The sequence below is a fragment of the Centroberyx gerrardi genome, chromosome 1 (genome assembly GCF_048128805.1).
Source record: "Centroberyx gerrardi isolate f3 chromosome 1, fCenGer3.hap1.cur.20231027, whole genome shotgun sequence".
Taxonomy (NCBI): domain Eukaryota; kingdom Metazoa; phylum Chordata; class Actinopteri; order Beryciformes; family Berycidae; genus Centroberyx; species Centroberyx gerrardi.
The window spans coordinates 15,371,775-15,399,663 of NC_135997.1; the positions used below are offsets into that span (position 1 = coordinate 15,371,775).

The window sequence follows — 27,889 nt, forward strand, 5'->3', positions numbered from 1 at the left end:
TGTTTGAATAGAGTTTTTTTTATGGCAATCTAACGCTTCAGTGTCACTGTGTTATCTTTAGGCCACTGAGGTTGCCAGTGACACACTTTTGTTTTCTTTTTTTTTTTTAAACAAACTACCCTTCTCATTCTTATTAAACTCAGCCGTCTATGAACAGTGGCCTTTTGGCGTAGGACTAAACTTTAGGAGCTTGTTGATACCATGGATGTATTAAACTAGGTTGATACAGGGAGAGAGGAAGCAAAGAGGGGTCCCTCTCGAACTCTCGAAGCATATCCGGAAGGAAGTTGGGATACATTTTTGCAAACATATATCGCGAGAGCCACCAGCGTCAAACATCGATTTCCTTATTAGGAAAGTAAAGAATCGCTCAACCAGCGATTAGACAGATCGATCATCATAAACGACTTCCATTAATCAACTTTGCTTTTTAGACAAAGCTTATGTAGTTAGTGTAGCAAGTGGATTACGATCTTTGTTTTTGCGTCAGTGCGTGAGCGGCCGTCACGTCGTTGGACGTCAGCTGGGTGAGTGAATATTTTGAACGGAGATGGCTGGTTAGCTAGCGAATGGGTTTTCACTATAGCGGTAACCTTAACTGTATTTCATATTTTAGCTAAATGTACCTTGCAAATGAAACTCGTGTATGATTTTTGATATAACTTCAATAGCTACTTAGCAACCTTGACAGCTAACGTTAACAGTTTTGTAACCTAACGTTAGCAACGCCAGCTAACGTTAGCTAGGTATGCTAACATAGCTAGCTAGTAGTAGGTTGGCTTTGGCAACGTCGTTTATACCAACGTTGGCTGAGATGTTCTGTGGTGTTTACACATCTAACGTTATTTAACGGTAACGACAACGGCGACCATCAAACTTCATCTAGATTCAAGTCGACAGCTAACGTGAACTTAATGACGAACTATTTCGTTAACCGTTAGCCCCGCAGTTCGCAAGGGATTGTTCAAAGCCTTTGAACTGACTTGTTGATTTCGCCATTAACTAGATTATGAACGGTGAAAGATCCAGATTGGACTCCCCTCTGTACGGGTGATGGCAGCACGTCTACAGTCATATGATAGCAACTCCAGTGACACTGAAAACTGGGAACGAAAAACAACAAGCCGACCTCGCAAACTCTGCAAGCATTCGAGGTGAGCCAGCTGAACATCTGATCTGTTAGGAAAAGGTCAAGGGAATATTCACGGAGAGAATGATGTTAGCTATCATCCGACTGATATTGGATTTTAGATCCGTCACACATTTATTACTTTGAATGTGAAATGACATTATGACTGGGATTAAAGTACAGACTGTCAGCTATAATCCAAGGCTATTTCAGTCATATCAGATCAGCAATTGCCCAAAGAAGTGCAGCAGTTTTTGTACGTGGTCAGATTGTTATATTAAGTGGTCATTTTCGCATGTTGTCAAAAATTAACGTGTAACTTTTAGAATTTGGCAACCAATAAATACTCCCTGATTGTTATGATGTATAAAATTTGGTGCTTTCCAGGTACTGACTAAATCACATCAACTGAGCATCAAACATTTAAATGCTTGGTGGCCTTATTTGCTTCACAGCCAGTTGCTACTGGGGTGATTGTATTCAGCTTTACTCGTGATAGGCAAAGCTACAAAGTACCCATATATAGATAGATATGTACAGTTTCATAATATATAAGACTCAGCAAACCACGCTGTTGGAGTGGGTGTTTCATTAGCATTCCACAATGATATAGACATGCTGTTGAGGATGTGTTTGCACTCTATAAAACTGACTCAAGCAAGTGAAATACACCTAGTGTGATGTGTTTTTGCGAGTTTGTCTCAGCCGTGGCCAGCAACAGACATCACCCCAGCAGCCTGGTGTGACCGGAGTGAGACCTTACCAGCTATATTTGATATATATTCTGTTACTCCATCTCAGTCCCTCTGTGCAACAGCAATTTGATTCATTAGATGTTTTTGAGCGATTTACATTTTATCAGTATATTTGCAAAATCATTTTACAGAGATGGTAATTGCTACATAATAACATTTCTTAGGAAAACATTATTACATGTTATACACCTTTTCATTTGCAGGAGCAAATCGTTGGCTTTATGACAACGATAATCCTTTTCATATTTGTGTCAAATGCAAGATACCACTACCGGCATTAGACCTAAAAATATCCGAATGAAACAGCCCTACGTAGGAGAACTTAATTGTGGACCACACTTAATTTGATAATACTCTGGTGCAATGTGGAGTATGGAACTATACAAGGGTCTGAGTAATCAAACCAGCCTCAAATCATCAGACTCTGGCAACAAGATGCTTCAGCAGCTGTTTCTCCCTTTAATTTGTGTGTAGAGTTCTTCTGTTGAACACTAATGTGGTTTAGAATTTAGGTTTATATGCTTCAGTGGGGCAGACACAGAATGTGACTCCTTTGGGGACAGTGTTGGCAAAATGACTGATGGTTGAATGTCATTTGGACCTTAGTTTTATATATAGAAAACAACAAGCAATTTTATTTACTTTTTAGCCTTGTACAAACTGGCAAGCAGCTCAGTCTGTTCTGGCACTGAAGTGTTTTCTTTACCTCTGAGACCCTACTAGCTGTGGTGATAGAGCTCTCTGCTGGACAGATGCTGTATTGCCAATTCTCAACAGTTGCCAGTTGCGTAAGGCTTCATTTTGCTATTATTTGTCTTTATTATTTGGTGCCACATCTGTGAATGTAGCTGTATATAAACAAAATGTCTGTAAACACCTTATAATGTTGTTGGCCCGTATCTGTCAGGGCAGGTCATGGTTAAGTGAAAAAGACAGACTACTCCATAAAGACACAAGAACATTTGGCTATGCATCAAAAATAATATGACATTTTTGGAAGGTGAAAAAAAGAATAAACTGTGGTCACAAAATATGCTGTACTGAACCCTGTCAGGAATGTGCGTAGCAAGCGATGCTGCAGTGCAGAAGAGACTCTCAGATAGTTGACAAGTCTCAGTACTCTTTCCCAAGACTGGGATAAAGGACTGTCTGGTGGATGATGCAGTGGTATGATACCAAGTTGGGATGGTGCTATTTCTTGTTTATCTTTTCCTTCAAACATAGCCACCATTATTTCACTGAAGCATTCCTCTATCATTTCTGCATCAGTGCATCAGAGAAAGCCTTTTTGTGCTTGCCAAGACCCAAGCCACTCTAGAGAGTCTTCTGTTACTCTTCCTCGTAGTGTGACAGGTTTGAAGAATCTGTTCGTGGCTTGAAATTACATTTTCAGCTGATTGAGATTTGTTGTCCTTTCCTCTGTGTTCTGGGGATGTAGCTCAAAATAACTGATTTGTTTCATAATGGTGTTTCACATTGCCACTCTTGACATGGCTACTGTCCCACTGCAAATCAAACACATTGGTTTGGTGCTTGACTGGGGGAGAATGTATGCGTACTTTGTACCTTTCATCTTTAAATGCACGATTCCCACTGTCACCTTTCCCTATCTTTGCTGTTTTTGAGCACGGCATCTTTTGTTTGAATTTGCTTTTGCAGATTTAGCTAGCTCACGTGTGTCACTGACAGACTGACAGCTCACACACACGCAGCAAGCGAGACTGAGATAGGAGAGTAAAAATAGATGGCTTAATATAGACAAATTGGGAATATTCAACGTGCTGCACGCAGACATAAAAAAACAACCTGCCAATGGGTGGAAAAAACATTCACTCTGGGTCTGAAATAATTTGTGTTTGGGTCCAGATCCAGTCCACCTATTGAGCACTACTGCCTTATAAGTGATGTAGTGCATACAGTTTTTTTATTATTATACTTAAGAAGAAATGTAGATGCTATGGTAATCTTACTTGGTGATTTATTATCTATTTTATTCATTTTGGCCAATAACTAATCATGGGAACCATGCACAGTGGTCTACCTGGTTCAAACTAGGGATATTTCCCATATCTCCTGTTTTTTCTTCTTTTTTTAATATAATCTTTTTGCCCTTCCGTGTCCCCACCCGTCCTCCAAATACAATAATCCTGCCAGCATTATTGTCCTGCAGCTGCTGCCCATCATCTGTCATCTTTTTCTCCTCTTTATGAAATTAATGAATAACTCATTTACAGCTGATTTTTCTGCCTTAATTGGTATTTTTGATGAGTCCGTAAATGAGTTCAAAAAGAAGAATTTTGGAATCTCTTTGCATTTCACCTGCATTGCCTCACTCAACTTATGATTTAGATTTTTGAAGAAAATAGATGTGTGCAAATTAGGGCTGAAAGATGTATCGTATTTTTATTGTTATCGTGATATGAATTTCCGCAATAAAAGGGCTGCAATAAGTGGAAGAGAGTGTAATACTGTTGCTGTAACTGCTGTAAATAAAGTGACAACAACTAAATCAGTGTTAATATTACTTGCTGTTACACCGACAGTATTACACTCTCTTCAGTACGACTGAGCGGCAGTCAGCTGGCAGTGTATTGACTGGAACAACTGGCAAAGCCAAGCGTTATGGGAAGGGCTAAAATCCTTCTTACAGCTTTTTTGATTTTATCTAAGACAAGGAGAAGATGGTGGGCGGGATGACAAAGCATCTTTTGTGCTTTAGGTTTTGGCCTTTAGGCCTATTATTTTCACAAATAAAGTTTGCCGGTTGCACTGATGCTAGAAATTTATTTCATTACACAGCAAACAATATTCATTGTTGGGGTCCATACTTTCAGCACATGCAATCAGAGACACATTGAAATAGTATGCCTTAATCTTTGTATTTATCACATTTCATATCACCATCACAATATCCAAAAAGTTTATTGCACATCGCATATTTTCTCCATATCGTGCAACCCTAGTGCAAATAGATGTGTGTAAACCAGATGACAAAGGTATATGAGACTCTGTTAAAGTATAAGGGGAAATGATCAAAGTCTATCTTGTGCTAGGCTACTTGTTGAATCATCAACTATTGGCTAAGGTAAAGACTACACAAATTCCATGTGATTGAGGCCAAATGTTGTGGGTAATTCTATCCGTTCAGATGTGTTGTTTTAATCATGTCTTGATTTTTGTCAAGCACAAGTTGTGCACACCACTGGAAAGACTGGGTGTGCCTGTCTGTCAACATATCTTCACAACTCCTCAGTGTAAAGCTGTGAAACAAAAAGTGGAATGTTATGCAGAGCCTTGAGAGACAGAGGAATGTTGCAGGAATGTTAAGTATGCTTTTCTGCTCTTCTCTTGAAAAGCAGCAGTCAGGCCCGTGTATCTCGAGTGGAGGCCGACCAGGGGAAGATGAGCCTGCATGGTGCCAGTGGGGGCTGTGACCGTTCACGTGACCGCCGCCGCTCCAGCGATCGCTCCCGGGACTCCTCGCATGAGAGAGAAGGCCAGCTCACCCCCTGCATTCGCAACGTCACCTCACCCACCCGCCAACACAACAGTGGTGAGTATGTACTGAAAGAATAGAGGGCTTATATGGATGTCATATTGGAGGTCGACACGTGTCTTTTTCAGATGTCTCTCTTTTTCTATCCTGGCTGTTTTATATTAAGAATTACTAGCGAATGGCCAATTCTCCAATAGACATTAAAGACGGCACCAGCTGTGGTTGCCAGGAGATTTCTGATGCAACTGTAAAAGCCTCTGTATAGAGAGCAAGAATAAGTGTAAATGGATATTCTAATATGATCATGGGTCAAGTCGCGATAGGTGTTCAGCCATTGATGTTGCATAAATGATCGAAAATTTCTATTGATAATGCAGTAATTACTTGTTTCTAATGGGATGTGTTCTCTGTAGTCTATGTGCTAAGTTGGTGGAGAAAGTCTCCCTCCATGAGCCTTTGTTCTGCCCGTCTGTGTGTAGACCGTGAACGGGATGGCGGCACGTCATCCAGGCCCAGTAGCCCACGGCCTCAGAGAGTCTCCCCCAGCGGCTCCAGCAGCAGCGGGGTGGTCAGCAGTCGCAACAGCAGCCTGTCCAGCACAGAAGGCACCTTCAAAAGCCTGGGAGTCGGAGAAATGGTTTTTGTCTATGAGAATCCCAAGGAGGGAGGAGGCGGCGCCAGTGTTGGAACCCGAAGCATTAGGACCTCAGAGAGGGTCACTCTGATTGTTGACAACACACGCTTTGTGGTCGACCCTTCCATCTTCACTGCACAACCCAATACCATGTTGGGCAGGTAGAGCACAAACTTAACATCTTCATTCTTTGTCCTCACTCAGTGTAGCTGAAGTATCCTACTAAACAGTAGTGTATTTGAATATATTTCGCATTGCTATTTTCTGTGATTTGGTGAATAAGCCAAAGCTGCCTTCTTTCAGGATGTTTGGATCTGGAAGGGAGCACAACTTCACGCGGCCCAATGAGAAAGGGGAGTACGAGGTGGCTGAGGGCATCAGCTCCACAGTTTTCCGAGCCATTCTGGTCAGTTTCTCTGGGTTACCAAGCCCAACGCTCTTTTCTTGTCAACGTCAATCATTTTTTTCAAATAGTAAAAGTGTAGACACACTAGATTCAAATGCTTGTCAACCATCTAATCCTTGCACATCAGCTGCTCACCGTAACCACATCTGATAGTGTAAGAAAAAATGTTTTTTTTTCTCAAAGCTGATTTTTGTTGCCTCATGAAATCAATACTTAGGCTACATCAACGTGCATTGTCTCTGGGCTGCTGAGGTGAAAATGGTAGCTGGAATTTGTAACAGTTAAAATGGTTGACAATCGAGCCTCACTCAGGCTGCAGAAACAAGTGTACCACTTGTTTTCTTTTTTTTTTTTTTTTACAATAATCAAGACAGTATTGGCACATAAAGTATTATTTTGCTTTGGTATAAGATATTCATTTTTCAGTATGCTAACCTGATTTAACTTTGCTTTTTCCACCTTCAAATTTACATGAAGGTTGTGTGCTCACCACTGGTATTCAGTGACATATGTTGCATGTATGTAGGCATATTTTGATATGTGTTAGAAGTATCATTATTAGACCAAAGTGAAATAATGCTAAAGAGAAGCAACATTGGCTTTGAGGCTCGGGTAGGTTTAGGCAAGTGATTTTATGTTGATATTTTATGTTATTAGTAAAAGAGTAATGTGGTTTTTAAAATGGCTGTCTTTGGGATTTCTATCTAATTGGCAGGATTACTACAAATCTGGGATAATCCGTTGCCCTGATGGAATCTCCATCCCTGAGTTGCGGGAGGCGTGTGACTATCTGTGCATCTCCTTCGACTACAGCACCATCAAGTGCAGAGACCTTAGTGAGTATCCTCTCTGAGACAGTGTAACAGGGTTCAATAATATAACCCTTAATCCTTTATCTCATAGTTAATAAAGCATTTCACATCCAAAGTCATAAGGGTAGAGCAACAGCACATTAAACAAGCACGTAATCCTGCAACCAGATTGGTACAGGTTACCTTATTGGGGCCAATGGGACAAGTGGTAGCCTTAAGTTGGCCTATAATTGTTTAGATTGTGCAGTCACTAATAAAGATGTTCATTAATTGCCCTAATCAACATGTGTACAACATCAATCAGTGTTACCAAACTAAATGGTTTATTTTGGTGTGGGGCGTAACTTTTTTTTCTTAGCAATTTTCCACCAATACACTATCTTTTAAATTGGCCATGTCAAATAGCATAATGTAAACATTCTGTGCTTGCTGGGTTCAAGAGTCAAACTCTGTTTGAATAGTTTGCCAAATCAGCATCAGAATGCATATAGAGCCCACGTTTTGTACTCCAGTATGGAGCAATTCAGTCCCATGGTGTTCAATTGGTAAATAGCAGTTTTTAGTCATGGTAGCTCCCTCTTATCATTTATAAGATAAATGATTATCCCTCTTAAAATCAACTTCCTTAAATCAGTCCTCATATTCATGAAATTTCCTTTAGCTCATAACTGTGGCATTGCAAGTTTCAAATAAATCATCCTTTTCATTTGAAGTATCAATGGTAGCATCAAACCTGTTTCCCTCGGGACCCCAAGCTTTGCCCCAGGAAAGTAGTTACTGCAGATGCCAAGTGCCTCAGAGTGAGGAGTCGAATTGGTGTAATTGGTGTGATGTGCCATTCATATTTGAAAAGCTAGTAGAGCCATCTAAAGCCGCCAATCATGGCCACATGCTCCACGGGAATGGACGGATCAAATACATCCTGGATTGGAACATTTGAAATAAGTATAAAAACAGAAACATATCCCTCTTGAATACACCACAAACACTGTCATTTAACGCATACGCATCATTGCTGGCTGTTTGCACATCTCATTTCAAATAAGAAAAATAAGTTGATAGACGAACACAAGCCTTATGATGCTCGGTCTTAATGTGGCGATTGAGGTAATCCTGCCTATAATTAGTGCATGACAACTCTACAAAGGCTCTCAGCCACATCTCGCTTTACTCTCTGCCTGTGTGACCTGCACAGTCTACTAAAGATCCCTCTGAACAGTACATTCTCTTGCTAAGTAAAATGATGGGGATCTATACAAAATTGTTAACATATATATTTGTTTCTCAATCTCCCGTGTTCTATTTTGTTCAGCCAATTGCTATAGTGATCTTTAGTGGGCAGCGACTGAGCGACCCATTTAGGATTCCAGCCAGAGACGCCTCCAGCCTAGATAAAACTTCTCCACTTTTTCCCTGCCTTTGTGACTCACTGCCTTGATGAAAGCTGCCACAAATGTGATGGGTAGGCCTAACCTATCAAATCATTAATAATGTGTTTCCTGAGTTGAGCCGTTACTGGAGATGTTCGGGAATTGGTGCACCGCGTCTCTGCTAGAAACGTTTGGGTCTCCAGTGATCTTAGGTAGTCATGAATTTCAACTTTGTGGGCACTGAAAGCTTGTTTTGTATGTAAAGCCCCACCTTACAATGCAATGGAGCATCAGTAGATCTAGGCCTATATGTGCAGTTAAGCAACATATCACCAACATTTGCTTACAGAAGTAAGCATCTCAATTTTTATTCAGGTGTCACTGCACAGCCATCTTGGCATTAAACAGGTGTTTTTAATCAAATGCCAAATGTGCATAATTAATGGCAGCCACAGTCAGCATTTATGGTAATGTGCCATATTGACATAAAAATGCATGAAACACTGTGAGTGTGAAACATATTCACTACACACTACACATTTTGCTAACGCTTTCATATGGTTTTGATGTAGAAGCTTTGAACTGCAGCAGCTGCTGCCTGCTCGTCGGTGCTTCCTGTCAGCAACATGTCGGTGCAGTGGCAACCTAACTGACAACCTTGTCTCTTCTATTCTCAGGTGCCCTGATGCATGAGTTGTCAAATGATGGAGCACGGCGGCAATTTGAGTTTTACCTGGAGGAGATGGTTCTGCCTTTGATGGTTGCCAGTGCCCAGAGCGGAGAGAGGGAATGTCACATTGTAGTACTTACTGATGATGATGTGGTGGACTGGGACGAAGAATATCCACCACAAATGGGAGAGGAGTACTCACAGAGTGAGGATACACACTTAGTATAGCGTATACACACATACACATACAAGTCCAGTTTGATATACAAAACACAAATGGATAATAATGAACGTTGAGTTTCTATGTTTTGTCTTCTCTTTGCAGTCATATACAGCACAAAACTGTACAGATTTTTCAAGTATATCGAGAACCGAGATGTTGCCAAATCCGTTTTAAAGGAGAGAGGATTGAAGAAAATCAGATTGGGCATTGAAGGTAAGTTTGGAGTTTTGAATGGTAAATAGCCAAGCTTTTAATCTCTCTTGACAGAATATTCATTAAAATAATGAGCTCATTGTTACTTAAATGGAGGAGCTAGCTTCCATTGAAATGCATATTGCTTAAACAAACGAACATGGTTTGAGGTGGTGATTAAAGCACCACAGCAGGACATCAGAAAAATTGTAATTAAAAGAAAGTACACAATGTATGGGAACCACACTCTATGTCAAAAGTAATGCTTATTTACCTAGAGCATATTAAAAACACAGTGTTTCAGCCTTCACCAGACAATAATCAACAAGAAAATGCAGCAATATATACACACCAAAGACAATGGGAGAAACACAAAGACGATTGATTTGCTGCTGGCGTTCCTCCTACCTACATAAAGATGCATGGGTACTTAATGGCATATATGGCTGTGGTCTGGTCACATTGCAGTTGATTATGCATCTTATGGGAATAGACCTGTCAGATCATGGGTGTGAAAACTGATTTATTTTCTTTGTAAAATTGCGTTGTGCGCAGTTAGCACACTGGTAATTCCCTGAAGGGAGATTGGCTAATGTGGTGGGGTGTTTATCAGGAGTGATTTCACCAGCGATATTTTCCCTCTTCTCTATGTAATGGTTGTGTTGAAGAGGGGGCCAGGCGAGGGATCTGAGGATACGATAAGCCGGTGTTTGAGGATAGATAGAAGCTCAGGGGGACATTGGGGGAGTAGGTGGTAAGGAATTGGAATGGAACATGTTGAGGTTTCTTTGGTTTCCCTTCTAGGAGTTCTGATTTTTGTATGTTCTTCAAATTCCTTTCTGCTGCATCAAGCCAGTTGTTTTAATAGCCCTTTTCTCTAAATCTACCATCATTTCCTTTTTTACAGTGAGTGTAGATATTCGCAGTTGAACAGATCCATTTGATCTTGTGTGGTTGGTTGTCAGGTAGGCTTTTTTAAGAGCTGGTGGGTGTCAACTGTGGGCATGTAAGTAATTGTTTTTGTCAGTCGCCTAACGGTATAGGTTGGTGGAAAGATGTGGGCCGTTCTTCATCACTGCCGCATTCACAAATTCATGGTTGGTCTCACTGGAGGTGTCCTGTCATAGAGTTCAGATAATCATGAAACACTGCCAGCGAAGCCAGTGTGTCACTTTTCCATAGCAGGGAGACATCATTAGTATATTTCTTCCATATGAGGATGTTGCCAAAGAATGGGATAGTGCAAGGGTAAGAACTAGTTTCATCACAGAGGCGAAAATGATTATGGGGGATCTACAGATTTTCTTGTGTCTAAAAAGTGAACACGATGTGCTTTTGCTGTATATAGCTGTTGGACATCAAAGGAGACCAGGAGGAGGCACTACTACTGTCACATTACTAAGGCCATCAATAAGTTTCACCAGTGTCTTTCAAGTAGCAACTAAGGGTTTTAGGTGATCAAGAGACATATTTTCCTTGGCTGAGGATGTGCTTGAGACTATGTATGTCTTCCCTTTGGAACATCTGAGAAAGGTTTGCATATTTTTATTAAGGTGTAGAAAAAAGAGATTCTGGGGTGGGAGATTCTTGATGTATGAATCAATGTATCCACTCTTGAAACCTTAATCAGTGGTTTCTTTGATGAGTTGAACTGCAGAGGAATGTAAAATGTGGTATGTGCCAATTGCCTGCTGCATTCAGCAATGGATTTGTCTTTATCCATCCCAACAATTCTCCTTCCCTTGTCTGGTTTTATACCAATGAAATGGTCTGTTGTTTCAGACCAATTGTTAGAGTCTGTTGCTCATCCCTCCTGAAATTAGGCTTTTTCACTTTTTTTCTCACTCCAAATTCACAAATCCACCAGCAGTATGCTTAAGTAGATTGATTGTGGTGTTTATGTAGGTTGAACGAGCTTTCAGATTTGAAGGGGTTAGGACACCAGTGTGACTGCTAGTATCAGCAAAGAATTTCTTCAATCTGACTTTCCTGAAAAAAGTGTTTGACTAGGTTGGCAGTGAAGAATGTCAGGAGGGATGGGTGAGCACTTGACAGGTAAGTTAATCACTTGGTTGACCCTGGGGAATATATTAATCTCCTGTCTACGCCGCTTGCCCCTCCTGGTCTTCTTCTGCCACTCCAAGGAGCCCTGAACCTCTGGTTGTTGCTCTAAAAAGCCTCGGAGGCTTTTGGGATTTCTATGGTTCAATATTACGGTGCCTCCCAGCATGTTCAGGGCCTGATCTGGCTTTGGGGTTGGAATAGGAGCCAGTATTGATGGCTGGATTTGCCTATGGGTTTTTGGTGGTGGACAGTTACTTATCTTGTACAGCCAAGAGTATACTTCGCCTGTATAGTGATCTGTCAGATTTCGTTGGAACTTTTCCTTCTTTTTATCCTTTATGTCTAGACTTGTAGCAGTGGTTCGACCTCAAAAACACTGTCCATAGACTAAATTACCTCCAACATCTTTTATTCAAGACGGCGCAGGAGAGGAAAAAGAACACAGGCGTTTCATGTCATGACACACTCAGGAAGGCCTAGAGCCAAAAACGTCTGTGTTCTTTTTCCTCCCCTGCGCTATCTTGAATAAAAGATGTTAGAGGTAATTTAGTCTACAGACAGTGTTTTGGAGTGTGAACCACTGCTACAAGTCTCAAATGATCCTTCTTGGTTACACGCAAACAAAGTTAACGAAACAGTGGACCTGGTTGAGTGTGACAGTATTGCTTCTCTCTTAACTCTACCCTTTATATCTATACACACCTCATCTCCGTCTCTTCAGAGATGGGTGGGTGTATAAATATATATTGCTGCATTTTCTTGTTGTCTGATGAAGGCCTCCTTGTTCTGAATTGTCATGTTTTAATAAGCACCAGTTAAATTACTTTTAATGGAGAGTGTGTGGTCTCTATACATTTCATACTTCTTGACTATTTTTGTGGTTGCACTGCTGCTCCTGTTGTTGGAGGCCAGTTTTTCTCCTCTGTAACTAAAATAAAGTTGACATAATGCTGGCACCTCCATGTTTACATTCTGTCCCTGAGTTTTTCTGAAAGATTTACTCATTGGACTGGAAACAAAAGAGGTCACAGCAGAAAAGGAAGAACAGGACTACTTCTTCTCTAAGCACTGAAATATCGTATCGTGTACCGATCCCCAGCACTTCGGGGTGTTTTAGGTATTCTAGATCAGCAAAATCTGTGTTAACTTTAACTGAGCTAACGGTTTGTCCTCGCTGTACCTTGGGCAGGCTACCCTACATATAAAGAGAAAGTCAAAAAACGTCCAGGAGGTCGTCCAGAAGTCATCTACAACTATGTCCAGAGGCCCTTCATCCGCATGTCCTGGGAAAAGGAAGAGGGTAAGAGCCGCCATGTGGACTTCCAGTGTGTCAAGTCCAAGTCCATCACTAACCTGGCGGCGGCGGCGGCAGACATCCCCCAGGACCAGCTGGTGGTGATGCACCCTGGCCCACAAGTGGACGAACTGGACATCCTGCCTAACCACCCACCCAGTGGGAATCACTACAGCAACAACTACAACAACGAGCCCGACCCTGATGCACCCTCGCCTGCTCTCTGAGGACAAACCCGTCCTCTTTCAATGCCTCTGCCCCTCTTCTTTCTCCTCTAGTCCCTACTCCCAGCATGCTGCAGCATGGAGCGCCAGGGGCACCATAACCATATTGCCTTGACACCTCCTTTGCAGCCTTAGAGCCTCAAGAACCTGGTTGACTGTAGAAGAAAAAAAAAAAAAGAATACAAGAGGGACATAAGACTGGCGAAAGGCAGAGTTCTCTCTATTATTTTCATTTTGTTTTTTACTTGACCAAAGGAATTTATTTTTCTGTTTGAAATAAATTCAGTAAAACACTTATTATTAACATTATTATTGTTATTATTTAAAATTTACAATGGTTATTGTACCTTATTTTGATGAGTTTGGCTGTGCACTCTTATGTGGTGTTACTGTCTTTTCTCCCTGGTTTTATTTCACTTAGTGAGAATTTTGACTTGATTCTGGGTGGCCTAACTAGTGAATGTGCTTTGGGGAACAGCACAAGACCGGCTATGGAGAAAATACGACTTTCTGGCCATTGAGGAAAATCTATTGCTATCACCACTCAGTGTCATGATCTCCAGTTGAACTCCCCTCAGATGTCTTTTGAATCTAGTAACGGGGTGGGCAGTCATTGGCTGGATCTGATATGTGATGTTTCGCTCTTTCCACAGCCACGATATTCAGCAGAACACAGGCTGTTGTGGTCAGAATCTTTTTGTGCAAAGCTTGAAATCATTGTTTAAAAAGAAAAGTTGAAATCATAAAATAAAGACATTAAAACCATGGTTCTTTGTATGTTTGATCACCAGTGTAAAGCCTGTTACTAGTTCATCTTTATACCAAAGATTACTGAACAATATGATTTTGACAGTGGAGTCAAAGGAAGATATGCAAGATTGTATTAAAAATGTCACCTGTGAATACATTTACCATATACATTCAGATAAAATTCACCATATACTGTATATTCAGATAGAAGCATTCTTACACAGTACATGTATGATATATTTATTTAGAAATACTGAACACAGTAGCTCTAATTTGTAGTGTAAAAAGAAGACACCAAAACAATTTGAAATGTCTACAAATGCGCTAGTTTCGACACCAGTGCGGGTGAACAGACAGAAAAGCTGTTACATTTTTACATTATGCGGCATTTCCACTTCAGCATAATACTGCACACAACAGGACTGTACACCATGGCTCATCCTGTCCTGGCTTAGTTCGGCCATACTGTGAGATCAGCGCAAAAGACCAGTTCGTGGAGTATAAGACGCTAATGCAGGTCACACTCGTACACTGAAAACTTTGGACGCTACATGACCCAGCCTCGATTCCAGTATACCCAGTTACATGTCCAGCTTCACAGGGGCCAGGGTAGGTCGCTGAAGTCCACTGGGCCTCCCAGGCCTGCGTCAGCTTCTAGCAGACTCATTATTACAGCCATCGCTGCCTCATCGTTGCTGGGGCTGCTGGATCCCGGCTCATCCATGATGTCTATACTAATGTGGGAATTATCACCTGTGCAGACAGACACAACAGTGAAAAAGTGTTCTCTTGTGCTTGGGGAATAAAAAAACAGAAATGTACTAAAAATGTGAAAATAATATCTTTCAATGAAATACTGAAAACTAAAAATGATACATACTTAAAATGGAATTGTTGGAGTAAGGATAGCCTATGGAGTCGGGTCCCGGTATTATTCCTCCTGAGGAAACATCTGGAGGTCCGCCATTTTGGATCTGTGATATGAGTGGAGTTGTGATGAGCTGAGGCGTTCAGGTTCAAAAAGAGGGAATTGTATACATATCTAACATTTGATTCTATCTGAGGTTTTCTAATGCAGAAGAGCAGGAGTGTTAAGAGACTTCATGTGTAAGAGGCGTAGGACTGTGGTGGAAGGAGCCGTTACCTTCTTTCCTCCTGGTGAAGAAGTATCTGAGGGCGGAGTGCTGGTGATGTTGTGTGGACTAGAGCCGCAGCTCGACGGAGAGGAGCCTCGAATCCTGCAAGAGTCACATCAGCAATGTTGTACATTATATCCAACTTCTGCACATAAACAGAAGGGGATTGAGGATGGCACACTGGGTGCAGCAGGTGGGAGATGGTCAAGTTTGTCACATCTTTCACATCTGGGTCCAGAATTCATAGTGACCCTGTTTAGCCAAGCCCAATTCTAAACATGAAAATTGAAGAATAGTATGGTAATGGTGATGTCAAATTAGTAATATACATCAATGGCACCATGGACACCTAATTCCCTTTGATGTCATCTCTGCGTGAGTAAATTAAGTGCTCATTATGTTGCTCCTATTAGAAAACGACTCAAATCTGCATCCCAATATCAATAGCTTATACATAGGCCATTTTCCCATCTGAAAAACAACCTGATGTACAATACAAGATTTGCTTTAAGTGCAGACATGACTCTTTGGCTCCAATGTGCTTTCTGCGGGACTATGGCATTTACATTATATTCAGTATCAAGTGAATAGTCATTTTATTTTTTAAATTTTTTAAACCGTATTTCAATGTCTTCTGGAAGTCTGTATCTTAGAAACATCTGATTTTTCATATCTTATTCCATCTTTTTTGAATTTCTGTGCATCTTTCTCATTATATAAATATAATCTAGCCAGATTCTTTAGGGCATCCTGAAACACGGGAGACCCAGAGCTAAAAGAGCTGTCATTCTTCGACTCCACATCCACTATCAAGCAGTTTATACCCACAAACTAAAGTCTGCATTTCAACCTCATTAACATTTCACATCCAAAGTAACAGGAATAGGGAGACAAAACATCAGTGTGTTGCCAAATAGTGTCCCTTGTATACTTGAGGAACTTTCTGGCCTTAACATAACAAATCTACAGTATGTCTATCAATACCTGCTTCATTATTATGATTTAATATTCTCAGTATTAGCTGGGAGAGGTGGATGTTGTTACCTCTGGATTTCCATCACTTCATCTGCAATCATGCGGCCGATCTTTCCAGCTCCTGCCCTCGTACCACCAGGGATTCCAGGCACAGTTTGGATCGCTCGCTTCCCCGCACCTGTAACAACAACAGGCCATGAGATACACATCTATTGCTCTGCAGTGGTGGTTGAGATTAAACACAGACAGCCAAAGGAGAAGGCTGTCTTACCGTCGCCTGGCATCAGTACGCTGTCCATGCTCTGTGGGGAGGCAGCGAGCTGATGGTTGCTATCAGCTCCGTCAACAGCAGAACTGCTTTGATGAGCAGAAAGAGAAAGAAAGAGGAAGCTATCGTGATTGCTCATCATTTCACACCTAAGTACTTTCGTTTAGTTTACAGTTCTAGCTTGACATACAGTAGTTATACAGTAGTAGTCATTGTAGAAGTCCCCCATCCTGCATCTACCCTGCACTGGTAATCCCAGCAGAAAATTGAAAACAATTTTCCTTTGATTGTCATTGATTATTGGTATAACACAAAACTTGTCTCTCGGCTGATAACAGAAAATTTTGATTTTTCCAAACCTCCTCTATGGTATAAGGCTTCTGCACTGTAAAAAGTGGGATTTCTACAATGACTACATCTATAAAAGTACAAAGCATATGAAACAGTACAAACGCTAACATTGGACACCAATCCTCTCCATATAAGTAGTAACATACAACTGAAAATACAGTATCATCATGGAAGAAACAGCAAAAGAAAACACAATGACCTTGTAACAGAAGGGCAATACTACATGATATTTATGACGAGGTCGTTGTGATTTGTAGCAGGAAAAGACAGGTGTACTTACGAGACTACAGTATTGGTCGAGACGATGTACTCCACCTCTTTGGTCCAAGGGTTCATGAAACTGAACCAGCGGCTCCTGAGCACGATGAATGAGCCGTCTTTTATTTTGAACTTGTAGCAGTTCGTATTGATCTTCTCTCTCATCTGCAGCACTGAAAGGAGACAGCGACAGAGGGGAGGTTGGAGTGGTAATGGATGGAGGCCGGCTAGACCTCCTATCTGGACTTTTAGCCTTTCTGTGACACTAAATGCTTCTTTTGCCATCGTCAGCGTTCAGCTAAAATTCAATCCTTGTTTTTGGCGCAGACTTATGAAAGCGTTTATGTGCAATTGCAATAACTCTGATGTGATGTCCTTGCTTGAGATACATACCTTGTCTATGGCATTCTGCTAAATGACCGATATCATCTTGATGAAAATATTCGTAAAACGAAGTTCCAAGCAACTCTTGGGGTAGATAAGCCAAAATGGCTGTAGCCCTGAAAAAGAAAGGAGCAGATTATACACTTGCAAAATTCCTGTCTGTTGACGGTTAGTCATTAAAGATTAGTCATAGTGGAGATTTTGTTCATTCAAAAAACACATTTTAATGTAAGCACTACTAGCTGCAACTTGATTGTGAACCCCTTGTTGAATTGCAACCAAAATATATATAATTACACCACAACATCAAGACTATCAAGACATTCCACATGTATCAAAGTAGTTAATTTTTCACAGAAACATGTTGAGGCCCTGGTATTGTTTCTGAGGGCAGGTGGTGTGGTACTTTCAGTTTGCATAGTCTGAACTCTGCCCTCTGGGCTTCATTTTCACATCCAGTGGTAAAATTTCTCTTCTGCTAAATGTGGATGTTGAAAAAAGAAATGCAATGAGTTGTCATCTTCCATACAGAACCAGACTGCTGATAGCACCCAGCCAAAGAAGCAGCCTCTAGAGTCAAATGGCACCTCTATTATTTCATATTCTGTTTTGTTTGCCTGCAACCCTTCCAAGATTTGGTGGTGCTTTAAAACACTAAACTTGGTGTCATTTTGTCTTTCTTTGCGGCGGTGGGGTGAAAGGACTGCTGCCGTCAAGAAATATCTATGTAAAAAAACCATTAAATTCAATGTTGTTGTTTTTTACTGTGAGTGTCAGCTCTATGTGGAAAATGATATGAAAACTTCAATCAATTTCAGTCCGTTTCTGTGGTAAAGGCTCTCACCTCTGATCTACAAAGACAAACTTCCCATCGATAGCGTGGCGCGACACATACTCTGTGGGCTTCACCCGGATGTCACTGTTTACTGGCTGAGGCACAATGTGGGGATGCAACCGACCGATAGCCACCAGGCAGCTTAAGTTACATCCCTCATTGTCAGGCTCATTATCTTCGTCCAGACCCATCTTAGTGGGAGGCCAGCTCTTCAGGTAGCCGGTGCTGTGAATGGTGCAGAAGCTCTTCCGGTCAGCTGCGTATGAAGGAGAAAAAATGTAATGCAAAAAATGAGTAGGATACTGTGAGCCTTTGATGAAGCAGCACGACACAATAAGCTCGTTCAAGAGAAGCTGGAGGCAGATGAAGAAGAAAGGGGAGGGGGGGGGGTACCTTTTTTTTTGGAGCAGGTGGAGGAAAAGTCCTTGTCCTCCACTTTTACCGGGGGTCGGTTGCACTTCATCCTGCAGAAGAACGAGCGTCTGGCTCCTGAACAGAGTCTGGAAGGACCTGGAGTGATGTCTGTCTTCACTGGAAGACCAGCTGGAAAACAAACGTACAAAAACCCAAAACAAAATAGTTTAGATCTCAGAAAGATGACCATACTATCACCAGTAAATGTAAGGTAGATTGCATGTATTATTCAGAGTTTCTGCTTTTATCTTTATTATAACTTTAATATCAACTTCCAACATCCAACACCATCTTAGTTTCCATCTGTGACATTCTTTTGGCTGAGGTGAAGCCTGCATGCACTCAGCCATACACAGAGGCACGCTAGAAAACTTCAATGAGAATCAATGAGGCATCAATGAGAATTACTTTTGGCATCGATGAGTCTCTCTCGCGGCGCGGTGTCTGATGACGACAGCTGCTCCTTGACTTTGGCGATGTCTTTAGGATGCAGGTAATCAAACAGACTCTGGCCAATCAGGTCGTTCTGGAGAGAACAGGCAGGAGTAAGGAATGAGGGTGCAAGATGAGACCTTACTACATATTATACACACAATATATACACACACAATACAACACATTATGACATTCTGTGGGAATATTTACTTCATTAGTGATAAATAAGTCACACATTGCGGTAAAGAATACAGCTGTGTTTTCATTTACTTAACATTAACAAAATATTGAAGAGCACATACTTGGCTAAAGTTTAGGATCTTGTAGACTGACTCAGAAACAAACAGTATCTTCCCTCGATCACAGCCAACAACAAACAGAAAGCCATCGGATGCCTGTGGAGAAAGATGGAGAGGGTTAGAAGAAGAAGAACAGGAGAGACTAAAATAAAGCCTTTTTGCACCTGTCATGGTCACATAGGTGTAAATTATATCACAATCTTATTATTTTGTCCACATAATAGTTATAAAATTTCAGTGGCATTTAAATCTTTTGCAGTAAGACGCAGCATCATCACCAGAAAGTCAGGCAAGCAAGAAGGTATTCTAACTAGAATCTCAATTCAGATCAGAGAACGTTCAAATTATGAAAGACGCTTTAGGGCGCAAGGGTGCCTTGGTGGATTATTATTATAGCAGATGCATGTAATTTGTATTTGCAGGAGGTATTTGCTCGCACACTGGTCTTTTCGGGCTTGTTTGCACCATAACCTGATTTGCATACATTTCTGAGTAAATAAGATGAAATCGTTGCTCTTAGCTCAAGCAATTGAGGTGCAAAAAATTCCCAAATTGCCCTTGTAATGCAATCTGAGTGAATCTGGACCTGGAATCTGGAGTCATTTGCATACTCAAATCTGAGTATGCTGTCGAGCTAACAGATGATGTGGGTTTTTTTGTTTTTTTTAATATTTTAATTTATTCATAATTTGGGACAACTAGAAATCAAGACAAAACTTTTGTTGTCTTTTTTTAGCCAGGTCTTAGAATAACATCCCACTGCAGTTTATATTAATCCAATGGGCTTTGTTAATGGGCAACTGTAATGAAACGAGATGTAAGGAAAGAAAAGAGAGAAAGCCACAAGAGTGAAAAAAGATGAATGATGAGGACTGATTTGAAGCAAGTCTAGCAAGTCTAGAATTGCTACTATAGTTAGATAACTGGGTAATTATGCACTTTTTTCAAACCAGCAGCACTGAGCAACATTGTCTGTAGTAGCTCAGAAACTATTGCAAATTATGTCAAGCCACTGTGAGCAGAGTAATGTTTTTTAAATAAATAAGGACAGCATGCACTCAAATGAGCCCAAAGCATCACATGTATGAGATAAGATTACAAAGGCTTGTACTGATATTTATTTGCAGATTGCTGTGGAAAAAAACTTTGAGTCATAGAATGCGTTTCAGTCTGATAAACAAAGACAACCATGACAGACCTACCCTCAGTATTAAATGCTTCAGTTCATCATCTGACAGGAAGGCAGGTTTGTAGTTAGCTTCTGTGTAAGGGTTAGCAGCACCTGGTTTTCAGAGAGAGAAAAAACATTAGACGGCTCTTTTAATAGGAATCAATCATCTTCAATTAGTAACCGTAAAAATCCATCTTCTCTCATTCGCTCACCTCGTAAGGTCTTCATGTGTTGGACCGCCATACGCAGCACTGTGAGTTTGTCCAGTTTGCGGGACATAGCGCTGCATGTAGGCACTAATGATGCCAGCTCGTCTATGAAGCTGTTCATCTTATCCCTACGCCTCTTCTCAATCTGACTGTGAGCCTCCCTGGAACACAAAGAGTAAAGAGATTGTTCATAGTAGGCTACTACAGCGTTTTCCATACTTGCTTTCATACTAACATGGCATAATACAGAAATCCACATTAATTTCTGCGTGTGAAAAGCATCTTTGGTTACCTGGCATTCTTTATGCGGCCTTGCTGGTCACCACAGTCTCTGCAGAGATAAGATGGGATTCAAAAAGCATGTTAGACTTAACAAATAGAGTTCAATTTATCAGCCTCCTTTAAGAAAGTTAGTTTTGGATGGATTGTAAGCTACAGTGAAGCAATAATTGAATCCATGTTTCACAGAAATAAAAACAGTATATCAAGTATTCTGATCTTTAACAGATAGTTTAGATCACTTTACCTTGCAATATGTTTCTCCTTGTCCGTGTCTGTGCCATCCCTTTAAGAAGGCACAGCTATGTTAGTAAACAACTTATCACGATTTCAAATCCCAACAAAATTTGTCATGTAATAAATTGTAATATGAAAAAATGAAGATAACTAAGAATAAAATAAACAAAATGGAGTATTTGATCAACATGCTGTAAGAACTGCAATACTGCATTCAATTTGTTTCTGACTGTACCATCTGACACTGGTTATTATTTCAAATCATTTATTCTATAAAAGGGTGCATGCAAAGGTGTCAAAACAGTGCAATGTGTCTTTACAGACCTCATCGCCTTTATGTTGGCAAAAGTGAAAGATTTTGTACTAAAGCTCATTGTTTAAACATAGTTCACATCTGATCTGCTGTAGTAGACTACTCTCTACTCACATTCAGCTTTCACACTTTTTGTAAACCACATAAGGACAAGTATGTGTATTTAAAAACACATTACATAATAAATCATGTGGTTGTAACCTTAAACTACATTGTCATTAGTCATTACATGTGTTAATGTAGCATCAGCAAATTCTGATAACCAAGTTGCTGAGGTGTGATGTGATGGAATTGGCCTCCATGGGCCACCGGCCAGTCTAGCCACAAGCAACTTTAAGTTTTTATGCAACTTTATCTTTTTTCTGTTTTTTGTGTGTGAAGCTAGCAGGTCTGATAAATGAGTTCACCTATTGCGGAGCATAAGAATGCAATAATACCGCTTCCGAGCTAATCTATAAACAAATCCAAACAAAATCCATCACTTCTGTGAAGGCAAGAATATTTGATCTTAAACTCCAAATATTTTATTTCAAGGAGTAGTCATTCCAAATTTTGCAACCAGATCCAGTAAAAAGTCTACATTACTAAATCTTAATTTGGAATATCCTTATCCCCTCAACAGACGGGTTTTTACTAACAATAAGTAAATAGTTTATTCAAACAACGAAAAATGTAACAAACATCCAAATAAATTACAACAAACCCAAAAAGAAAGAGACATGACATTAACATCATGCCGGTGGCAATAGGACAGTGTCTACAGACTGGCATCTGACTTACTGGTACACAGTGCAGCTGCCTTTCCTCTTGCGAGTGTAGTCCATGCTCGCTGTGCCGATGGAGCTGCTGATCAGGCCGGTGGATCCTGGGGACATGAACTCACTCATGGTGGATGAAATGTCCATTCTTTGGTCTGCCATTAGATCATCCATGTGGAGATGACTTGATACGAGTACTGAGGACATGAAGTAAAGCAGCTGAGCACCAGAGAGTGGAATTCAGATTTCACATCAAGTTAAAAACACCACATGGTGAACAACAGCTGTTTTATATGTAACACTCACCTCAAGTTTTCATCGGGGGAGCGGCTCTCATCTTATTCGCCCGCTTGCCAGTACTCCCACCTGAGAGACAAGGCAGCTTAGCATCAGTTCATGGGATATATAAGAAAGAGGAAACTGAAGCCCGATCAAGATATGACAAAGCCCTTTAAGCTGAGCGAGTCCGGTAGATACAGTAAGATGACTAATTCAGGAGCCTAAAATGATGTAAGGGGATATGCATCTCTGCACTGGAGATCAAAATCAGCCTTGCATAAGGAGGGAAACATTAAAAACAGTTACCAATACGCAGGATCTGATGTAACTATCCTGTGCAATATTAAAATAGAGTGAGGAATAACGGAGAAACGCAACAGGTCTAAAAGACTTCACAGTAACGCTCTCTTCTCAGCAACAGTCGCACCACACCACACCTAAAATACACTGATGTGACTTCTACATTAAAGGCCATAACATCTCGCCCAATCATTTCTAATCTTACATGAATCTCAACAACAGAAATGCAATGTGGCAAAAATCATAGAGTGAAGGGTTGGCTGAACCTGCCAATTAGAAACACAAATGTTATCAGATCAGACACTGCAATGGACCAACAGTCATAGGCAAAACGGGCGGACGACCAAAACCACACTATCAAAATATGAACAATAGAAACAGCTATAACCAAGGCTAAATCTGCATTCATTCTGTTGTGGTTTTGTACAGCATTATTCACATTATCCCCAGCAAGCATGAACCACAAAGATATGCTTACATATGCATACAAAATGTTTACATGCCAAAGGAATACAAATAAACAAATCACGGGAAATAATCATGTAACATTAAACATATAGAAAATATACAGTATCTCATATATGACCAGAAAATCCAGAGGAAATATCAGGAAATATCAAGAGTGAACACGGGGCCGGAGAGATCACATTCATCACGGGCCTGTGTATCTTATCTTCACATTATCTAAGTAAGTAATGTGAGCTTTTTGTTGCCTCACTTTTTATCTCCTGGGATAACACCAATGTTTGCTCCTCGCAGTTTCCAACACAACCGCCTCATGTTACCAAACATGACAATCCTTTTTCCTTTCAGCCCAATTAGAAAATGTTATTAGCCTCATAGATGGCGAGCTTTTCAGGTCTTGAAAAACAGCTGATTGGCATTAAAAACACTGACACTAAAGGTTAATGTGGCGTAGCTTGCTGCTGCTGTAATCAGACCAGAACTAATGCTCCCTTCTGCCTTAAAGTCTTCTTGTCATAATTTGGTTCTTCACTGACCTATTTTTCCTCCACTGTTTCAGCATTATGTGCCAGCATCTGTGATTTCATCGAATCAAACTGAATTAAAAGTCCCATATTACAGGAATTCAAATCTTCCTCTATCAAGGATGTTTAATGAAGGCACCTGTTAAAATTAGATTTTGTTTGAGTGGTTCCATTTAAAGTTATTGCATTTTCAAAATTCCAATTGTTACAGGCAGTTTCAGACTAACTTCAGTAAACGCATAATTGCTGAAATCCTTCCAATCAGGCCAGTTCAGAGCATTTGAAAACAGTATAATATGGGACCTTCAAACCAAGTCATTTCCTGGAAGTGCCAGATACTTTATCACCACAAGCCTCATCATCACATTCTGATCTGACCTCAGATACATAGCATAACTATCAAAGCTAGTCACAGGATAACAAGCATCAAACACAATTTATTGTTCTGAAGTGCTACTGGCATTTGGCATTTCGAGCCACAAAGATCTAAGTGAACTTATGCCCTTTTGACGTTAGCAAGGAATGCTCTGCAAGTGAATTTTGCAATTTTTTCAGTGCTAAATGTCGGGCACTACCAGCTCCAGGGTGCTGCTCTGCAGCTGATCCTGACCTCTGACCTCTCTGTGTATGAAGGGAAACGCAAAGAGACTTTCCCTGCAGGGGGTAAAAAAACAAAACAGCCGTCTTGACTTTCTGCACATTTTGTTGAGCTACAAAGTTATTTGTTATTTGAACTTGTTGTCTCAGTTATATTCTATCAAAGTGAAACTTTTTTTATTTCTTTTTTAGAAATTGGTATTAAATTAAAATAAGATAGCTTGTAGAAGTGTTCATATACTGTATATTTGCATATATTGTAGATTTAAACAGTATATTCTTTTTAAAACTATTCCCAGTCTCTCCTTCTGGCAAACCAAACAAACCACATACCACACCCCTCCAGTATCTTAATGGGGTTTGTGGGGTGCACTTTTTCAGAATACAGTGTGTAGAATGCGATTCTTACTGATGCATTCAAGTATAGTTCATCATGTACCAAAAAAAGAAAGATAAAAGAAAAACAACCATCAGCCTGCTGATAATTTATGGGAAAATAGAGAGGGTTCACTATTCAGTCTTGTTTTGGGTAAAAGAGGTAATTATTTCTGAATGAAAGAATAAAAGAGATGGCAGTTGAGATGAAATAATCAAGTCTAATAGAACTGGCATATAGGTGAAAGACATGACCTTTCTGGAAATTCGGTGGAGGATTTGGATATAGGTTTGCCATATTTCTTGAAAAATTGTGGGGGGACCATTGGTATCTGCATCAGAGAATTCAAAAACATTTAATAATCTACTACTGAACCTGGATTGTTGTGTTGTTCCATGTGAAAACTTTGTTTTATATGTAAGAATTTATCTCTCAATCCTTTCTACTATGAGTGAAAGTAGGTCTGCTCCCACGTAATTACTGTGGCTAGAGGATACTATACTGTATAGTGTGCCATCAAGGCACACACACACACACATCCTGTGCACACATACAAACACACACACACACACGCACATACACACACACACACACACAAGGGCATTTAAAATCAGAAGCACGTCTATTCCCAAGACTGTGTGTGACGATGTCCTTAAGTATGATGGTTGTCTGCCTCATTCACTTCAATAATCCTTAGGCCAAAACTTCTCATGTGGCTGCTCAGAAGTCAAACAGATGACTGTGTGTCACTGATTAAAAACACACACACACACACACACACACACCAAATCATCTCCAAACAAATGACAATATTTCCTGCTGAGGAAATTGTAGACCTTTGTGTTTATATTCTCCCTGGTGGATGTTGGGGAGCGGATACCTCAGTGTGTGTTACCTGATGACTTATTTTCCCAGATGCAGGGAGATAAACAGAGTCTGAGGAGGAGAGTGACGGTAATGGAGGAGATATCAGGCTGTGTCACACACACACACACACATACATACACACACACACACGCACAAGCAGCGATTAGTGATTCATTTAGTGATTCATCAACAGGAGCAGAGATGGGAGCTCTGATTAAGTGGCCTCTCTCCTCGATGGCTCAGATGGGCGATCTGTGCTGTGGGCATCGAAATTATATCTGAAGTCATAGCCATGATTTTCTTTCACTGTATGACATGTTACTGCCTGTGCAGATGACACATTTCATTCTCTTGATCTGATTATTTGGTGGGCATGAATTCACTGATAAATAAAAACAATTTCATACAATGTGTGCGTATTGTCTGGTGCACACAACATAATAACTTCATTACTTGCAGACAGCTGTGTTACTTTGCATCTCTTGTACTACAAATGCTACAAACGTTCAAGTGTTTTTATCACTAATGTCCAAGGACAGGCATACCAATGCTAGAGTAAAGCCTGTTTTTCTTTCACTTTTTTATAGATAAATATATATATTTTTATAAATATATTTTTAGATAAATGAAGCCTAAATGAACAGCTGTCAAGCCAAAGAGCCTTTGGTGTCTGGAATTAAAGGCTTACAAATATACAAAAAAGTGTGGAAGAAGAAGGGGCTCAAAGAGCTGGAAAAAAAATTAATTAAAATTACGAGCATTTGTAAGAAAAGAAGCTCATCTTTGATTTTTGTCTTGAATTAATGTCTGCAACCACCAGCTCATTATTTTTGATTTTAACTTAACTGATGTGCATACTTCAGTTGCATGCACCAGCAACTTGTGGCAGCAGACTTTGTATCTTGTGTGTATATTTCACTCTGTGCTCACAGTTTAGTCTTCAGAAGTAGGTCAAAGGTTTGTTCTGTTTACGTCTTTAAACAGCAGTGCTTTTACATATCTACTTTCATTTTGTTTTGCTAGCTGTATATTATTATCACTTTCCTACATTAGGTGACAGACACCACAGTCAGCTTAGTGAGATTTCACCCCCTCAAGTCACATAATCATAGAGCGGATCCAGACCTTGATGACATCATTAGAGACTTGGTTCTCTTTTCACAAGCTTGAGACTTGAGTATTTCACATTCACAAATGCTGTCAACTAGAACATGGGAATAATAGCTATAGCCTTGGTGAATTCTTCAATAGCCCTAAACCCAGCAGGTGTAGCCTATCTGTTAGTGGTGGAGATGTGGGGGTTAATGTTGAATACATTTGCACACAACTGGAGGAAAAATACTTCAGATTCAGCGTTTTGTTTTACAGTGACACGGTGTATGATTTAATTCCGCGGCTGCTAGACTAATAGACATCATCCTGCATTTCAACGTGTTGTGCATGTTGACAAGGGGGCAGACGCTGTCCAGCGGCTTGACTGGAGGAAGGCGACATTTGCACATCGACTGATGGGCTAATTATCCTGTAATTTCACCATGGCCGACAACAAGCTCTTACACCCACACTGTGAATAATTCCCTAAAGCTGCATTGGTTAAACACTTCGGGGCTGTCGTAGGCGTTTTCCTACTATCAACACTATCAAAATGCAAATCTCTACAGGCAATCATTAAGCAGGTATTTAGAAAAAATCCTATCCACTGTAAAACTGCTGCGCCTGCGGAAAAGGCTTATATAGCCTACCCTGCCAGATATGACAAATAAATAGGCTAAAACCACCACAGTGACATCCTCTGCGGGGTCGTATGAAGTAATGGTACACAATGCGTAATATACGAAATGGTAATACTTACGTTAGTGTCGCCTGGGCGCAGATAAGGCACAGATAAACAGTCAGATCACAGTGTGACCTAGTTTCTCTCCGCTGCACCACTAACCCAGATTCTCGACCAATTGGCTGCTTTCAAGATGAAGGCAGCTTCCGGCAAATCAACTGATTTCGTGTTGTCACTTTCAGCCGATGAGCCAGAGGATGAGACGAGCTGGACCAGTGGCTGTGAGGCGGTGTTTACAGAGAGGCGTCAATCTGTGCTTCACCCGTTAAAAGCCCATATTCTACATCAGTTTGATATTGATTCACG

General features: G+C 40.5%; 2 protein-coding genes across 6 annotated transcripts; one reads left to right on the forward strand and one right to left on the reverse strand.

The window, feature by feature from the left end:
* Window positions 1-302: 302 nt before the first annotated feature.
* On the forward strand, window positions 303-14,036 carry btbd10b (BTB (POZ) domain containing 10b). Of its 5 annotated transcripts, none has more exons than XM_071910025.2 (9): window positions 303-527; window positions 1,007-1,154; window positions 5,241-5,437; window positions 5,860-6,175; window positions 6,318-6,420; window positions 7,136-7,256; window positions 9,280-9,477; window positions 9,598-9,708; window positions 12,941-14,036. In XM_071910025.2, the coding sequence occupies exons 2-9, from the start codon at window positions 1,054-1,056 to the stop codon at window positions 13,270-13,272; spliced, it is 1,479 nt and encodes a 492-aa protein (XP_071766126.1). In that variant the 5' UTR covers window positions 303-527; window positions 1,007-1,053; the 3' UTR covers window positions 13,273-14,036. The 5 variants fall into 5 exon arrangements, with proteins under 5 accessions (XP_071766126.1, XP_071766128.1, XP_071766130.1 ...); XM_071910027.2 differs by having other exon boundaries at window positions 5,244-5,437; XM_071910026.2 differs by having other exon boundaries at window positions 522-588.
* A 578-nt stretch (window positions 14,037-14,614) lies between these two features.
* bmal1b (basic helix-loop-helix ARNT like 1b) lies at window positions 14,615-27,613 on the reverse strand. The gene is made up of 18 exons (XM_071910004.2): window positions 27,602-27,613; window positions 22,648-22,707; window positions 22,364-22,538; window positions 21,281-21,319; window positions 21,047-21,085; window positions 20,758-20,915; window positions 20,577-20,656; window positions 19,378-19,470; window positions 19,049-19,166; window positions 18,620-18,769; window positions 18,236-18,482; window positions 17,401-17,507; window positions 17,030-17,180; window positions 16,402-16,487; window positions 16,200-16,308; window positions 15,164-15,257; window positions 14,900-14,993; window positions 14,615-14,772 (listed from the first exon to the last, which is right to left on the reverse strand). The coding sequence occupies exons 3-18, from the start codon at window positions 22,513-22,515 to the stop codon at window positions 14,615-14,617; spliced, it is 1,875 nt and encodes a 624-aa protein (XP_071766105.1). The 5' UTR covers window positions 22,516-22,538; window positions 22,648-22,707; window positions 27,602-27,613.
* Window positions 27,614-27,889: the final 276 nt, after the last annotated feature.

What these genes read in the sequence shown, in the direction of transcription:
- btbd10b (XM_071910025.2), top strand. Translation starts at nt 1,054, where the DNA reads ATGGCAGCACGTCTACAGTCATATGATAGCAACTCCAGTGACACTGAA. An exon ending in AAACTCTGCAAGCATTCGAG is followed by an intron (nt 1,155 to 5,240) that starts GTGAGCCAGCTG and finishes TCTCTTGAAAAG; the next exon opens with CAGCAGTCAGGCCCGTGTAT. An exon ending in CATCAAGTGCAGAGACCTTA is followed by an intron (nt 7,257 to 9,279) that starts GTGAGTATCCTC and finishes TTCTATTCTCAG; the next exon opens with GTGCCCTGATGCATGAGTTG.
- bmal1b (XM_071910004.2), bottom strand. Translation starts at nt 22,515, where the DNA reads ATGGATGATCTAATGGCAGACCAAAGAATGGACATTTCATCCACCATG. An exon ending in AGCAGAATGCCATAGACAAG is followed by an intron (nt 17,181 to 17,400) that starts GTATGTATCTCA and finishes GTCTCCTTTCAG; the next exon opens with TGCTGCAGATGAGAGAGAAG. An exon ending in GAAGTGATGGAAATCCAGAG is followed by an intron (nt 15,258 to 16,199) that starts GTAACAACATCC and finishes TGACTCTTGCAG; the next exon opens with GATTCGAGGCTCCTCTCCGT.